Here is a 16,046-nt window from a genome sequence, read left to right on the forward strand (position 1 = left end):
TGGAAAAACTCAATTTAAAACCCGAACCTTTGTCATCCCCCATTGCTGTGGTTTCTGTGGATGGCTCCCCTTTGAAGAATGTTACTCTCAAGGTCTGTGAATTTCCTCTCACTATTAATGGTGTTCACCATGAGAAATTGGATTTGGTAGTTTTGAATAACTTGCCTTCTCCGGTGGTGTTGGGATTGCCCTGGTTAAAATTGCACAATCCTGTACTGGATTGGTCTACCAATGAAATTAAATCCTGGAGCCATAAATGTTATGACAAGTGTTGTAACGGGCGTATTGCAGCTGTGGATAGGGGGGAATTGCCTGTTCCTATTCAGGATTTTTGGAGAGTTTTTTCTGAGAAGGAATCGCAGGTTTTGCCTCCCCATAGAGACTATGATTGTACTATTGAATTTGTCCCTGGAGCGACTCTTCCTAAAAGTCGTTTATTTAACCTTACTATTCCTGAGAGAAAGGCTTTGGAGGAATACATACAGACAAGTTTGGCCGCCGGTCACATTAGGCCCTCTAAGTCTCCTGTGGCGGTTGGATTTTTTTTTGTTAAAAAAAAGGACGGCGGTTTACGTCCTTGTCTGGATTTTCGTGAGATTAACAAAATTACTGTACGCAATCCTTACCCACTGCCATTGATTCCTGATCTGTTTAACCAGTTAGTGGGGGCCAAGTGGTTCTCTAAAATTGACCTTCGGGGGGCATACAATCTGTTGCGCATGAAGGAGGGTGACGAATGGAAGACTGCTTTTAACACTCCTGTGGGTCATTTTGAGAATTTGGTTATGCCTTTTGGTCTCACCAATGCTCCAGCATTTTTTCAGAATCTGATTAATGACATCCTTAGACCTTTGATCGGCAAAAATGTGGTTGTGTATTTGGATGACATTTTGATTTATTCGCCGGATCTGGAATCTCATTGGCGGAGCGTACGTGAAGTATTACAGTTATTAATTGACAATTCGCTTTTTGCTAAGCTGGAGAAATGTGAGTTCGCTGTACAGAGAATTAGTTTTTTGGGCTACATTATCTCCAGCGAAGGTTTTGAGATGGACCCAGTGAAAGTTCAAGCTGTGCAGGAATGGCCTAGGCCTATTGGTTTGAAATCGATACAGAGGTTTTTGGGTTTCGCCAATTATTATAGAAAATTCATTAAAAATTTTTCTATTATTGTCAAACCTCTGACCGATCTCACCAGGAAAGGTGCTGATGCGGTTCAGTGGACTGCTGAGGCCATTGAAGCTTTTGTGTATCTCAAGGAGAGGTTCACCTCTGCTCCCATCCTTATGCAGCCTGATGTGACTAAGCCGTTTTTGGTTGAGGTTGATGCTTCCTCTGTGGGGGTTGGCGCAGTATTGTCTCAGGATAACGGGGATGGAGTACATCCCTGTGCCTTTTTTTCAAAATTTTTTTCGGAGACTGAACTGAATTACGATATTGGTAATCGGGAATTATTGGCTATTAAACTCGCATTTGAACACAGGCGCCACCTCTTGAAAGGTGCTGAATTTCCCGTTCAGGTTTTTATGGATCATAAAAATCTGATATATCTTGATGCTGCCAAGCGCCTGAATGCCCGTCAGGCTAGGTGGGCACTGTTTTTCTCGCGGTTTAATTTTTCCGTTACTTACATCCCAGGTACTAAGAATGTTAAGGCGGATGCTTTGTCTCGCAGTTTTTCTCCCATAGTCGGTGCTGAGAAAGAGGAGAACATTTTACAAGAAGGTGTTGTGATAGCTGCTTTGGACTCCGTTCTGGAAGATGAGATTCTTAAAGCACAGGAGAATGCCCCATCTAACACTCCCCATGGGAGGTTGTTTGTGCCTGGGACCTTTAGGAGAGATTTGTTTGTTGAGTGTCACGAATCTCGGTTGGCAGGTCATCCCGGAATCTCTGAGACCAAGAGACTGGTGGGTCGCAGTTTTTGGTGGCCTGGATGGCAGAAGGAAGTCATTAAGTGGGTGCGTCAATGTACTATATGTGCTAGATCTAAGTCCTCACATACTCCTGCTGCGGGGTTACTTTGCCCTCTGGAGGTTCCCAGTGCTCCTTGGACACATTTGGCTATGGACTTTATAACTGACCTTCCCCCCTCTGAGGGTTTTACTGTCATCTGGGTGGTCGTGGACCGTTTTAGCAAGATGTGTCACTTGGTTCCCTTCATCAAACTGCCCTGCGCTAAGACTCTCGCTAAGGCCTTTGTCAAGGAAATTGTCAGACTTCATGGCGTTCCTACTGACATTGTTTCTGATAGGGGACCTCAGTTCGTGGCTCGTTTTTGGCGCGTCTTTTGTGACAGGTTGGGAGTTCATTTGTCGTTCTCATCCGGATATCATCCTGAATCTAATGGCCAGACAGAAAGGAAAAACCAGGATGTTGAGCAGTTCTTGCGTTGTTTTGTGGCAGACAATCAAGAGGGGTGGTCTGAGTTTCTGCCACTTGCTGAATTTGCTCTGAACAATCATACATCTTCTTCTGCTGGTTGTTCGCCTTTTTTTTGTTGTTCTGGGAGACATCCGTCGTTTGGGTCGTTCTCCAAGTTGGTATCTGCTGTGCCTGAGGAGGAGAATTTTTCCGGCAATTTGGAGAGAGTTTGGACGGATGTGCGTGGTAATCTTCAGGAGGCTAACAGAAAATCTAAAGACTACTTTGATAGGAAACGACAGGAGGTTTTGTTCGCTGTTGGTGACATGGTTTGGTTGTCCTCTAGGAATCTGCGGTTGAGGATTCCTTCTAAGAAATTGGGTCCCAAGTTTGTAGGGCCCTTTAAGGTGCTTCAGGTTGTCAACCAATCTGCTGTTAGGTTGGAGGTTCCTACCTCCTGGAGAATTAATCCGGTGTTTCATGTCTCTCTGTTGAAAAAAGCTGTTGTGTCGGATTGTGACGCCTCTGCCTCTGTTCCTCCGGTGGTGGAGGACGGGGAATATGAAATTTCTCGCATCCTTAATTCTAGACGGTATAGAGGTAGTTTGCAGTATCTCGTGGCCTGGAAAGGTTTCGGACCTGAGGATAACTCATGGGTGAGGTCGGATGATGTTTCCGCGTCCAGACTTATCAGAGCGTTTCACAGGAGATTTCCTGATAAGCCTGGTCCTAGGGGATCCGGAGGATCCTCTTAGAAGGGGGGGTACTGTTAGAACCTTGCTCTTAGGTTTTTTCTATTGCTGGTCACATGACCTTGTTGGCCTATTTAGTCCTGCTCCGCCCTTCTGGCTTTGCTGGACTTAATTGTATTACAACTCTTTAGCTAGCCTGTGCTCAGTATCTAACTCTGTTAGTTTGCTTGGTCTCCGGACCTCTGTGTTCTATATATTTTGTTTGTTCGTCTGTCTGCTACTATTTGTTAGGAGGTGTCCATTTTGCTCCCAGTCCCTAGTACTTGTAGGGATTCCTTCCCCACATCTATAGGTCTCCGTACAGACTAGCTGAGGACTTTAGCAGGTCTGATCGCAGGATCAGGTTCCCTGTTACATCGTAGGGATCAAGCTGAGTTCTATCGTAGGGACAGATCTCCTCTCTTTCCTTAGCTCTGGTAGCAGAACATAACACACATAGCCTAACAGTTTACATCACTCCGTACGTAGGTGACTGCACGAGACGAGACTTTCACAGTGCAGTAAAATCTGTTGTCTGTGATATATGGAAATAAATGAAGTCACATTCTTGCATTAAGAAAGATACATGTAAAATAAGGTGTTGTCATGGTAGGAAGGATGAAGAATAACTGTGGACGTCTGCAGGGATTATTCCCTCTGGACACACAAATCCAGATTTATTAGGTGATCATTGGATTTTGTCTGGCTTGGATATAGTCATATTTGAGTTAGGTGCACACTTGTAAGTGTAGGCATACACTTGTGTAAAAGATACAGCTTTTCATGTTCTTCCAACTTGGGATGCCAAAGCAAACAGGTTTTTGTTGGCTTGTGGCAAAGTAAAAACACATTCTGGAAAATACGCATCAGTAAATCCATAAAGCCTCTAGCAATACCTCATATGCCACGACTTGGAACTCTTTCTTTCTAAGCCAACATCGACTCCTCGGGGGAACCTGTTATTATGTGACAACTTGAGTACTGGAGAGCGGGAACGGAGACCATCTGAGTGACACAAGACGAGGGATTAGTCATTTTGTGACTGCCACACAAGCTAGACTGAATCCACAGCTTTTTCTTTTACCGACTCATCTCCACATGGAATTCTTCTCAATTACATTTCATCAATATCTCGGCTTTATTTATTATATAGCGCTAATATATTCCACATTGCTGTGGAATATATTAATATATTAATGTATATCTACTCACATCCTCACCTTCTAGAGGACTAGATCCTCAATTCTTCTTCATGGGGGGATGGGATTATTGATATACACTCATGTGGCTTTAAAATGAGCATGCAGCATCTGTAGTGGTATCTTTGGATATCTTGTTGTTTTATCTGGAAATGTACCATGGATTTTATATTTTCGATACATTTTTGACTAGTCAGATAAAGTATGCATCTAAGCAGAGCTGTCGGTACCTTTAATGCAGTGTGATTATCCAAACTGATGTCTTACAAGTTACAACCATTCACATGCATCTTCCGTCCTATCGATAGTCACACCGGGCTCTGAGACAATGCACACTGTAAAAACCTGTATAGAAATTCCACCTTCTGGATCTGTAAATGTGGGGACTCCATACTGTTACCATGATGGTCCCCCTATTTCCACTGCCATATTAAAAGGCACACTACTCAGTTCCACAAGACATGAAGCTGGCGTTGTACTAAGGTGTATTTAGTTGTCCCTAGGAGCTCTCATACTTGTAGTTTCGCAGAGGATAATAGTACTTGGCTGCTCAGGGTCCTGCAAGAACAAACACGCTCTACTGTCCAGGGTTTTCCTTGCCTCTGGCTATCATAACATAGCAATATGCATGCAAAGCAAAAAGACGGCAGCCCTGTCCGTCCCATGTCTTATGTCTGCAGTGCTCCTCTGATCTGTACAGTAGTCCTTTACTCACTTTGTTGTCACAGGCACATGAGCCATTAGGCAATTATTCTTTTAAAGGAGCCTAATGTAATAGACCTATGTCAGTGCCAGGTCCGTCTTAATAGTATTATGGACCCTTGGGCAAACCTGGGGCCCCTACGACAACCACTCGCAGGAATAAAATGTAAATAATATTAATATTATTAGTAGTAGATAATATTAAACATATATTTATTTTACTGGCACTTCAACAAAACTTGTATTAAAACATTAAAAACATGCAACTAATCAACATGATCAACATTTGAACAATACACAAGACCTGAAAAACACAATAATACTCAGTAAGCCACACAGATTAGATGGCAGAGTCTGAAAGTACAAACTTCGTATTACAACAAGCATTTGCAGCATTTCTTTTCAGAGAATTGCCTTATTATTGGCTTGAAGTCAGTGGTCTTCGGGATGTCATTTTCCATGTACATGAGTGAAAGCCAATTCAAACGTTGCTGCCCCATTGGGCTACAAAGAAGATTTTTTATGCGTTTCAGTTTTGAATAAGAACGTTCTCCAGTACAGTTGGTCACCATCGTGCACATGATCAATTTGGGTGCAATTTCAATAATTGGGAATACAGATTTAAAATTGTTCAAAATTATTTTTCTGTACAGTGCTGGGAGAGTCTTACAATTTTTAGCAAGAGCCATGTAGCGCTTGAGATGCTCACATTCATTTAAAAGGTCATCGTAATTCAGGTCCTTGTGATACATATTAACCAGATGTTCACACTTTTTCTTTAGTGCATCAGAAGCGATGGTTTTCAATTCACTGAAGAAAGAAAACAGATTTCCAATCTGTGAATAACCCTCTGCCGTTCTGTCAGTTCAAAGATTAGAGAATAGGGAGGAAAGTTTCCATCTTGAACTTTTCAGTTTTACTGAGAGGTACCTCTTCTTCTGCTGATCCATCATATCCACTAAGACGCACATTTCGTTTTCGTTCCCGTTTTTGCCCATCACTGTAATCTGTATCTGGACACATACTCCTGGCTTTGAATTCATATTCACTCAATTTGTCTCTAGTTTCCTGAAAATAGGTTTCCATTGACTCAAGAAAATTTGTGGCAACAAGGATGTTCGCATCCTTTGACTGCACGGCCTTACTTGTTTTGTTCATTTTTTCTAGGATGTCGTTCCAATTAATTGTGAGAAAGATTTACAGGTTTTCAATTTTTTTTCTCAATCCTTCTGCCTCTTTCCTTGTATTCATTTGCTGTTCATTGTCAAGTGATAGAGGACCCAGTGCATGGTTTATTTTTTCAAAACCCCCATACGGAGCATGAACAGCATCAAAATGTGCTGACCATCGTGTGTCAGACACGCTTGACCACAAAATCTTTTCCTAAATATGATTTCAATACATTCCAGCAATGAGTAGAACCAGCAAAAAATGAATACAGATGCTGAACAAAGTCAAAGAATTGTATAGTCTGTAGACAACACTCTGCTGCTTTTATGCCAAGCTCAGGCTCTGTCCAGCACAAGGGACTTAGATGGCAAACTCATTAAGTTGATGAATCCGTGCTTGCAATCCCATATAACATCATGACATACAGTCATGGCTGAAAGTGTGGGCACCCTTGAAATTATTCCAGAAAATGAAGTATTTCTCCCAGAAAATTATTGCAATTACACATGTTTTGTTATACACATGTTTATTTCCTTTGTTCATATTGGAACAACACCAAAAAAACTGAGAAAAAAGCAAATTGGACATAATTTCACACAAAACCCCCAGAATGGGCCAGACAAAATTGTTGGCACCTTTCCAAAATTTTGGGTAAACAACTTTGTTTCAAGCATATAATGCTCGTTCAAACTCATCTGTGGCAAGTAACAGGTCTGGGCAACATGAAAATCACACCTGAAACCAGATAAAAAGGGGAGAAGTTGACTCAGTCTTTGCATTGTGTGTCTGTGCGCGCCACACTAAGCATGCAGAACAGAAAGAGGAAAAGAGAACTATCCGAGGACTTGAGAACCAAAATTGTTAAAAAATATCAGTGTGAAGGTTACAAGTCCGTATCCAGAGATCTTGATGTTCCTTTGTCCATGTTGCACAACTCAATCAATAAGTTTACAACCCATGGTACCGTAGCTAATCTCCTTGGCCATGGACTGCATATAAAAATTTATGAAAGGTTGCAACGCAGGATTGTCCGAATGGTGCTTAAGCAGCCCCAATTAAGTTCCAAAGAAATTTAAGCTGTCCTACAGATTCAGGGTGCATCAGTGTAAGCGAGAGCTATATGTCGACCTTTGAATGAAATAAAACCCTATGGCAGGAAACCCAGGAGGACCCCCACTGCTGACACAGAGATATAAAAAGCTACGCTGCAGTTTGCCAAAATATACATGAGTAAGCCAAAATCTTGATAGAGCTTTTTGGTAAAGCACATCATTCAACTGTTTACCGAAAATAGAATGAGACCTACAAAGAAAAGAACACAGTACCTACAGTCAAATATAGTGGAGGTTCAAAGATGGTTTGGGGTTGTTTTGCTGTCCCTGGCACTGGTTGCCTTGACTGTGTGTAATCCAGGAGGAAAAAGGTAAAAGAAGGGGCAGATATGTTCCTGGCGCTGCGATGGAGGAGACAAACCCATTCACAGGATGAGACGTCTAATGGCACTAAACGTTTCAGGGACAATCCGTCCCCTTCATCAAGTGCATCAATTGTATCTCCAGCTCCTGCCCAGGAGGGTGTGGAGCTGGCAATCGGTCCGGCAGGTGATCAGGGCAGCCATCCGTCATACACCTCCTCCAAGAGTGTGCTTATTAAGTACAGCAGTGCAGCTCCTGCTCAGTGAGGCTGGGAAGCTGACGGTCAGTGCAGATCAGCTGATCAGATTAGTTCTCCATTTTGTGCACTACAGCAGTGCACAACAAGGGAAGGTGAGCAATATTTACTTGCACCTTGTCCTATGTGGTTGCCGATTCACACAGAGAACTCTTTTCTCTCTTCTTTCTTCAATTCACTGTGTGCAAGGCATCATGAAGTCTGAAGATTACCTAAGGATTTTGGGTCGCAGTGTAGTGCCCAATGTCAGAAAGCTGGGTTTGCATCCTAGGTCATGGGTCTTCCAGCAGGACAACGACCCCAAACATACAGTACTTCTAGAAGCCCCCAGAAATGGATGGAAACAAATCTCTGGAGAGTTCTGAAGTGGCCAGCAATGAGTCCGGATCTAAATCCCATTGAACAACTGTGGAGAGATCTTAAAATTGTTGTTGGGAGAATACCTTCAAGTATGAGAGACCTGGAGCAGTTTACAAAAGAAGAGTGGTCCAAAATTCCAGTTGAGAGGTGTAAGAAGCTTGATGACGGTTATAGGTAGCGATTAATGGCAGTTATTTATTCCAAAGGATGTGCAATGAAATATTAAATTGAGGGTGCCAAAATTTTTGTCTGGCCCATTTTATGTTTTATGTTGTTCCAATACACACAAAGGAATTAAATGTGAATAAATAAAAAATGTGTAATTGCAATGTGCTCTTCACTTCTATAATAGTGAATGAGTGACTGCCAACCGGTATGCTGTCTACCGTTTGCTTAACTTTCCATATGTTTGCTTTTGTGTAAACAGCTTATTTTAAGCGTGCTGATAATACCATAATGATACAAAACAAATATTACCATGCTTCTCACTGGAGCTTGGCAGGCAATCTGCTTATTTGGGCTGCTGCTTATTTTCATTAAATCCACATCATAGTTCACGTAAGGAAAGGCAATGCTTAGAGGGCATGCGCCAGTCCATACATAGCAGTGTAATGTCCGATCACACTTATTTTATATCATTATTTGTGCCGATTAATTAGAACTTGGAGTGTAGCGTGGACACATATCTACCAAAATGCTGCTTAAGCCTGTGTGCACACATTGAGTATTTGCCGCAGATTTTTCTGCAGCAAAAAACAAGAGTGAAGCAGGAAAAATGCTGTATAAAAGTCACAAGATTCTGACTCATTTTTACTTGCGTTTTAGCCCCCAATCATTTGAAACACTGTAAAAATAATTGGTACTGTAAACTGCATGGTCTTTTACCCTTGAAAATTGCTTAGTAAAAATGTGGCTTAAATGCGGCGTGTGAACAGGTCCTAAGGAGTGGTGCATTCCTAGTTTCATTTGTGGCATGATGGTCCTAATGGGTCATAACAATGATTATAGCCTGACTGAAGGAATATAAGCTTTGGGGGCAATAGTATAAACTCAAGCCCCATTTTGTTTTTTAGTTTTTCATTTCTTCTTTATGTAACGCTAAATGCCTTACTTCTGACCATATCCAAACCAATTTCTTTATTTCTATTGTGATGGTAATGGTTTGGATATGATACATATTTTTCTTACCCCCAAGATTTATAAATATTCTGACTTAGATTAAAATGATCTCTATATCCTAATTTTTGTAGCAATTGCTTCTGACCATGGCTGTAGGCTTCTTTAGTCTTCATCTAAGTCAATAGACCATGAACAGGACAACACCCTGGATAAACACTTTCTGCATTTACTCCTGGGGCTCAAATATATTATTTATCTACCAAATTATACAATATTTTACATTGAAAAAAAATAACAGTTTTATTTTTAATATGAGACTTTATTAAAGTCCCCTTTTTGAAAAATACGAAGAGGGAAGGGACTGTTATAAAATATAGAGGTAATACTAAACTCTGCAAATCCCAGCCACCTTGGTGGTCTATGGTAACACAGATTAGCCGGTTGGAACTTCATCCCACTAGAAGTGATGATTCACTAGAAGTGATGACTCGCGTCCATCCGACCGATGCAGGGTCAGATGACTGAGAAATGGTATGTCATCACTCATCACGGATGACATCCCGTCACCAGTGCGGCTTAGTCAATAACATTTTTTGAAAACCACTTTAAGGCCATTTGTGATGTTAGGAAAACTCTTTATATTATAAAAACGTACTTACAGGAAAATGGTTTTCAAAACCCAAAGCTACTGATTTAAGCCTCGTTCACACGTCAGTATTTTACATCCGTATTTGTAAGTCAAAACCAGGAGTGGGGGATAAATACAGAAGTGGTGACGTGCTTCTATTATACTTTTCCTCTGATTGTTCCAATCCTGGTTTTAGCTTACAAATCCTGAACATGTGCACATGGCCTTAATTGACAAACTCGCTAATGTGATGAGTTGGTGCTTTCCTCATTATTTATCCCCAAGTCGCTGATAGCTTTCGAAGTATAAAATAAGAATCCAGAATGGATAGCATTATTGTCATCTTAGCTGATTTGTTTTCCACCCTGGGGGCCTTGATTTATTCATGTATGAACCCAGGCAACCAACACATGACTATACTGGCTGAGATCCAGCTGACGTTTGGAGTACATTGGACCTTATTAGGGAGGTTTTACAAATCATGCCTTTCCCATTGTGTTTGTTCCATTGGTGAACATTCTTTAGTTGACCCAGTTGGCACAACTCACCAGTGACATCATGTTGTGTGTGGCCGGCTTCAGCATGTAGCAGCTTGGTAAGAAGCTTACATGTTTGGGCAGAGTCTGCTACAGTCTTCCAACCACATTCTGGTGCTGGACTCTAAGTAACAAGGTGCTGATAATGCAATTATTGTAAAGATATAACAGTCATTAAGGAAATGGTGACACTAGAGTAGATATTTGTAACAAAGCGATAGATTTTCCGCTTGTACACTCCTTTGTTTACTGAGAAATATTATTACATTGTTCCACATTTTGTCTTCTAAGAATATTATAAAGTGCTATGATCATAGTATGCTAAATAGTGATGCGCGAACGTGCTCGAATAAGGTGTTATCCGAACATGCTTGAGCCCTAACCGAGTATCTTTGGTGTGCTCGTCAAGTAGATTTGCATCGCCACGACTGCATGTCTCGCGGTTGTTAGACAGCCACACCACATGCAGGGATTGCTTGTTAGGCAATCCCTGCATGTTTTGTGGCTGTCAAACAGCCGCGAGACATGCAGCCGCAGCGATGCAAACCTATTTGACGAGCACACCAAAGATACTCGGTTACAACTCGAGCGTACATCACTAACATTGCTAAACTTTCTATAATCAAAAAGTATCCTAAGGGTATGTGCCCACGTAGCATTTTTCAAGCGGATATGCTGCGGAATTTCCGCAGCGGAAACGCTTGTGAAACGCTATGTTATCCGCCCCCCATGGTCCCCAATGTGATTACGCAAGTTCAATGCCCATGCAGCATGTTTATTAATTTTGCGTTTCCGCAAGCGGAATTGCCTTTGCAGTGCAATAAAAAACGCAAGGCAATTCCGCATGTGGAAATCGCGCGATAAACGCACGATAAACGCATGCGGAATTCCGTATGCGTTTATCCGGGAGAGGACATGCAGAAATGAATTAGAAAATTTCTGCTCCATTTCCGCAGTGTGGGCACATAGCCTCAGTCCTTTCAGTAAGAACTGATCTGTTTTAGTACAGTAGGCAGTGGAGGACACAGACAGAAGAGGGCCCCTGTAAAAGAACAATATATGGGTCCTTTGCCATGCAATAGCTCATCGTAATGCACAATTTCACTTGCTTTGGAAGTGGATGTGGCCCCCTTACCTCTTGGGCACCTATGTGGCTGCAGAGATTGCACCTATGACATGTCCATCCTTGACGGGAGACATATAATTTCAGATACATCTAGACCTTAAAGGTAAATTCACATGCTGCGTATTTAGAAAGAATTTCCAGCGCTGAGTTGTTGTGTGCTGAAAATCTGCAGTGTAACAGTGTAGTATAGTACCAGCTAAGTAAATGAAATCATAACAAATCTGATCTATTCATTGGCGAACATTTCTTTGCAGAAATTGACACAAGGCGTGGATGATAAAATCTCTATTCTTTTTGAGGAACATAGTGTATATTTTACCTTTTTGCAATGAAAAGGGTGTTGCTGCGGAAAAAGCGCACTCAATCGATAACCTGTCAACGCACCCTTCATTAAAGGGTTTTTTCCAAACTTTTAAAAATCCCCGGTCTGATGAGCATGCCGGTGAAGATAACAGATATTCAGCCTATAGGGCCTCATTTATCAAAACTGCAAAACAGTTTGAGGGTTCAGAGTTCAGCTTTGCTTTCTTAAACTGCTTTGAAGAAATTAAAGCTGAGCTTTGGTGGCTTGCTATAGATGACAAAGACAATTTTGATTTGCCCAAAGTGAAGGAAGATGGATGCAGCAGCTGTCATGTTGATGGCTGCTACCTCATTTTTTTTTTTTGTAGATGTAATAGCTCATTTTGTTTTTTTCCAGTGAAGATATCTTGCTTTATTTCCAAATTATTTTAGACCTATTCCATGTGTTTTTGCTTTTTGTGTTATCGGACTTTATTAGTAAGGCTTAAAAGGAGCAATTTCTGCAGACAAGCTGTACACATAGGAGCATATGGCATTTGCCACATTTCTGTTGGGAATGGGTAAATTATGTGCAGAGTAAGACTAAGTCATTCTCTAGGTTTGACCTGGGGACCACAGATTTTCCTTCCTAAGGATGAGCTTTGTGAGCAGATTTGCGCTTTCTACACTTTTTGTCGGAAGGAGAATTTCAATGCTTGAGCATTCGTGGATTCCCAACTTGTAAGAAACCTAAGACCAGTGGAGCTACAGAAATCCACGACAGCAGCACATGTGAACCTCATTATAGGTGTAGGGATCACCGATACCTCACACGTCCACCACCGTACGGCTCCCGGGTGAGCTCACATGGATCGCGTTGTGACAAATGCTGAGATCATTTTTCTCTGTCTCTACAGGACGACATTCTCACAGTGATCCGCAGAGTGGATGAGAACTGGGCAGAAGGAATGCTGGGGGACAAAATCGGAATATTCCCAATTTCCTACGTGGAAGTAAGTAATACACTCGGGATACTAGAAAAATGAGCTGGTTTCTAGGAATGAGTCATGAGCCCTGTGTTCTCATAACCCCAGATCAGGACCATTATGTCTTCCTATGTACATAGATCTTCCAGGCCGATCAGCTTTGACTCCATTAATAAAGCACATGTGGTGTCTTGTCTGCATCATTCATAGAATATGCTGAAGTCATTACTAGTCCACGGTTACCACAATTATGGTAGAGAATGAATTCCTCCACATTGTCACCGGGAAGGTATGTTCGCTCAGGCTTGCTTTGTTTTCGCAGGTCTGCTAAGTGCTCACTTTACTGCGGCTGATGCAGAAAGACATATTTTCCTCATAAGTCACCATACTGGCAGGTTTCAGGAGAAGCACAGATGATTCTGTGGTATTTGTGCTACATCCATGGATACGTCTGCACCAGAGATCCCGTACTTTGCTTGAATATTTCCAAAATTAGTCATGGTGGAAGGAAATAAGAACAATTTGTAAATTATTAACCCCCTAACCCTCCTGCACAGGACTCACTATATTTTATGTTCTAACAAGTTTCCTGTCTTAATTCCTATGTCTTGCGTAGCCCAAGTAGTAACAAAAATTCCTAAAAATCCATGTGTGATGTGGAGAGACAGTGGGCCTCATTTATTAAATCGAGTTCAGCTTTTCAATTTGTAAACTGCTCTGGTAAAATGAAAGCTGTACTGTAATTGGTTGCTATGGGCAACAAAGACCCTTTTGGTAAATGAGGTATTCTGTCACACAGGCCTCTTTAATTGCTTAATGTCCTATGTTGTACATGACGCGCCCCCTGGGCCTGTGCTGCTGCTGCTGCTGTGCAGGGGGAATACCCGGAGCCGGATTGCTGGGGGTTGTAGTTCTCCGTGGCGGTGACCCGGTCCGTGCCCAGGGTGGTCAAACCAGTGGCAGTCTATTTGTATTGTAATAAGTGTCCGACTACGCCACCCGTGGATTGCGGTCAGTGGGGACCGCCGCTGCACTGCAGACCGCTGAGGCTGATGTTGTTTGTGCAGCTGAGTATGGGATGACTCCTCACGGGAGGAGTATTGCCTCAGGGCAGCTAGTGTGGATAATGATGGGAGTGATGGTGCGAGTGTCCCAGTACTGATGGTGCTGGTGCGGCGATGAAACACATAGACTTGTGGTGCAGTTTCCAAAGCTTTACTCACTGTTGTTGTTCAGATCACTTCGGCCAGCAGTGACCGCCCGAGCCGTGCTGCGTCCACCAGGCGAGGGACTCGGTCAACTCCCAGGTAATTCCAGAGTGTGGTTCAGAGCTCCCTTCTCTTTCCTTTCTCTGGCCGTCCCCACCAGTGACCCACCTTTGTCCAGCTTCCTCGGGCCTTCTGTTGGTGAAACCTCTCTCCGGTTTCCCTGACCCTATGCGGTATGCCTTTCTGGTGGATGTAGTGAGGGGTCACACCAAGATGTGGTGACAACCTCCGGTTTTGGCTGAGGATTAGTCGCCTCCACCAATTCGGGTTCCGGTACCCTGCTCTGCCAACCCTTCACCCAGTATCTCCTCTGGGAATATGGGGTTCCTTCTGCCTTCGTGTCTCTGGGCCTTTCTCTGTGTTCCTCGCCTCCTTTCTCTTTCTGTTTCAGTTCCTTTCTTACTCTCCTTGCTGTTCCTTCTCTTCTCTCCCTCTCTGCTGTCTCAGGCCTCTACTCCAGGCCTGGCTCTGGGGCTGGGCCCAGACTGAGCCACAGCTCCCTGTCAGCCCTCTCTGGCTGAGCTCCTCTCTTAACTGAACACTGACCTAAGATGGTGCCCACCTTATATACCTCCTTCTGACACCCGAGCCCAGGTGACTAGCAACCAATGGGCTCCTTCCTATGCCCAGAAACCCACCCCTATCTGCTCCTACACCACTGGGTTTTCCTCCCCCTCCCCACTCCAGCCAGGAACAGAAGCTGTCGTGCCTGCACTCTGTCTAGTGGGAGCACCGTTGGTCTGTTCCTCGGAAATGGGGTGTGTGTGGTGCATGCAGCTTACTGAGCCCCGGTCCACACTCCATCCTTACCCGGGAGTGGAATATCACACCTCTGGTTCGAGGTGCAATACCCCTGTAGCAGCCGAGTCCTCGGGGTGCTACATACATTTTCATTGCATGTGGTGTATGGAGCAGGCTCAGCAGCTGAGCCTTCTTCATATGCGACATATGCTGGCTGTGTTATACAGCCAGCCTCCTCTGTCTGTAGCAGCCTCAGCCAGAGCTTGTTCTGATCCCTGCTGTTTACCATTTACATGCCATTGTCAATCACTGGTAGCGGCACTTAAATGGCATGATTGCCTGTGCACTTATTCACCAGCTCGGTTCAGCCCCATTGTGACACGATCACTGTGAGCTCATGGATTACTGTGGCTGCTGGAGGCGTTCTGAAGTCCCCAATGGCTGCCATTGTAGAAATACTGTGAAGCTCAGGCATAGGCTGGGCTTCATAGGAGAACCTCAACTACACTATATATTGCAATTCAGTACAGTAGTGCAGTATATAGCTTAAGGGATCAAATGATCCCAGTTTCAAGTCCCTTAGTGTGGGACTAAAGAATAAAGTAAAAAAAGGGGGGGAAGGGATGCAGAGCCTACCAGGCATTAATGAATCCGCCAATATACGTACAAAAATAGTAAATTTGAATAATTTAATAGCCCATAGTGACGGCAATGTTTTGGTCCAATTGAAAAAGGTCCTCAATTGGACCAAAGCGTTCCCATCACTATGGGCTATTACATCTTTGAAATTCACTATTTTGGGAGTGCTGCCTTTATTTTTGTACACACACATACACATCATTCTCCTTTTCCCCATTCAAAGATAAAGAAGTTATTAAAAGAAAACATATTTATTATTGTAAATCAACACAGTTCTGAGCATAAATTCACACTTCAGAAACATAGAAGAGAGATAGGCGTCTGAATAAAAAAATCAAATCTTTATTAATCTGAAATGAAAAATCACATAGTGTGAAAAGTATAAAAAGGGAACAGTTAACCCGTCCACATACAGACTCAATAAGTAATGAAGAAGAAAGAGCTATGGCTCAAATAATCAGCGGTGCCAGAGAACAATGTACCAACACCACCGCACACACAGACTCATCCATCCGTCTTAATAT

General features: G+C 42.9%; 1 protein-coding gene across 2 annotated transcripts in view; it reads left to right on the top strand.

The window, feature by feature from the left end:
* Window positions 1–16,046, top strand: part of SH3RF1 (SH3 domain containing ring finger 1) — a 231,248-nt gene that overhangs the window by 147,533 nt on the left and 67,669 nt on the right. For both annotated transcript variants that reach the window (XM_073644112.1, XM_073644123.1), the window contains exon 4: window positions 12,806–12,901. In XM_073644112.1, the coding sequence (XP_073500213.1) occupies window positions 12,806–12,901 (96 nt within the window). The remainder of the gene's footprint in view (window positions 1–12,805; window positions 12,902–16,046) is intronic.

The sequence above is a fragment of the Phyllobates terribilis genome, unplaced genomic scaffold (assembly GCF_046119375.1).
Source record: "Phyllobates terribilis strain yellow unplaced genomic scaffold, ASM4611937v1 Scaffold_1__5_contigs__length_1240528914, whole genome shotgun sequence".
Lineage (NCBI taxonomy): Eukaryota > Metazoa > Chordata > Amphibia > Anura > Dendrobatidae > Phyllobates > Phyllobates terribilis.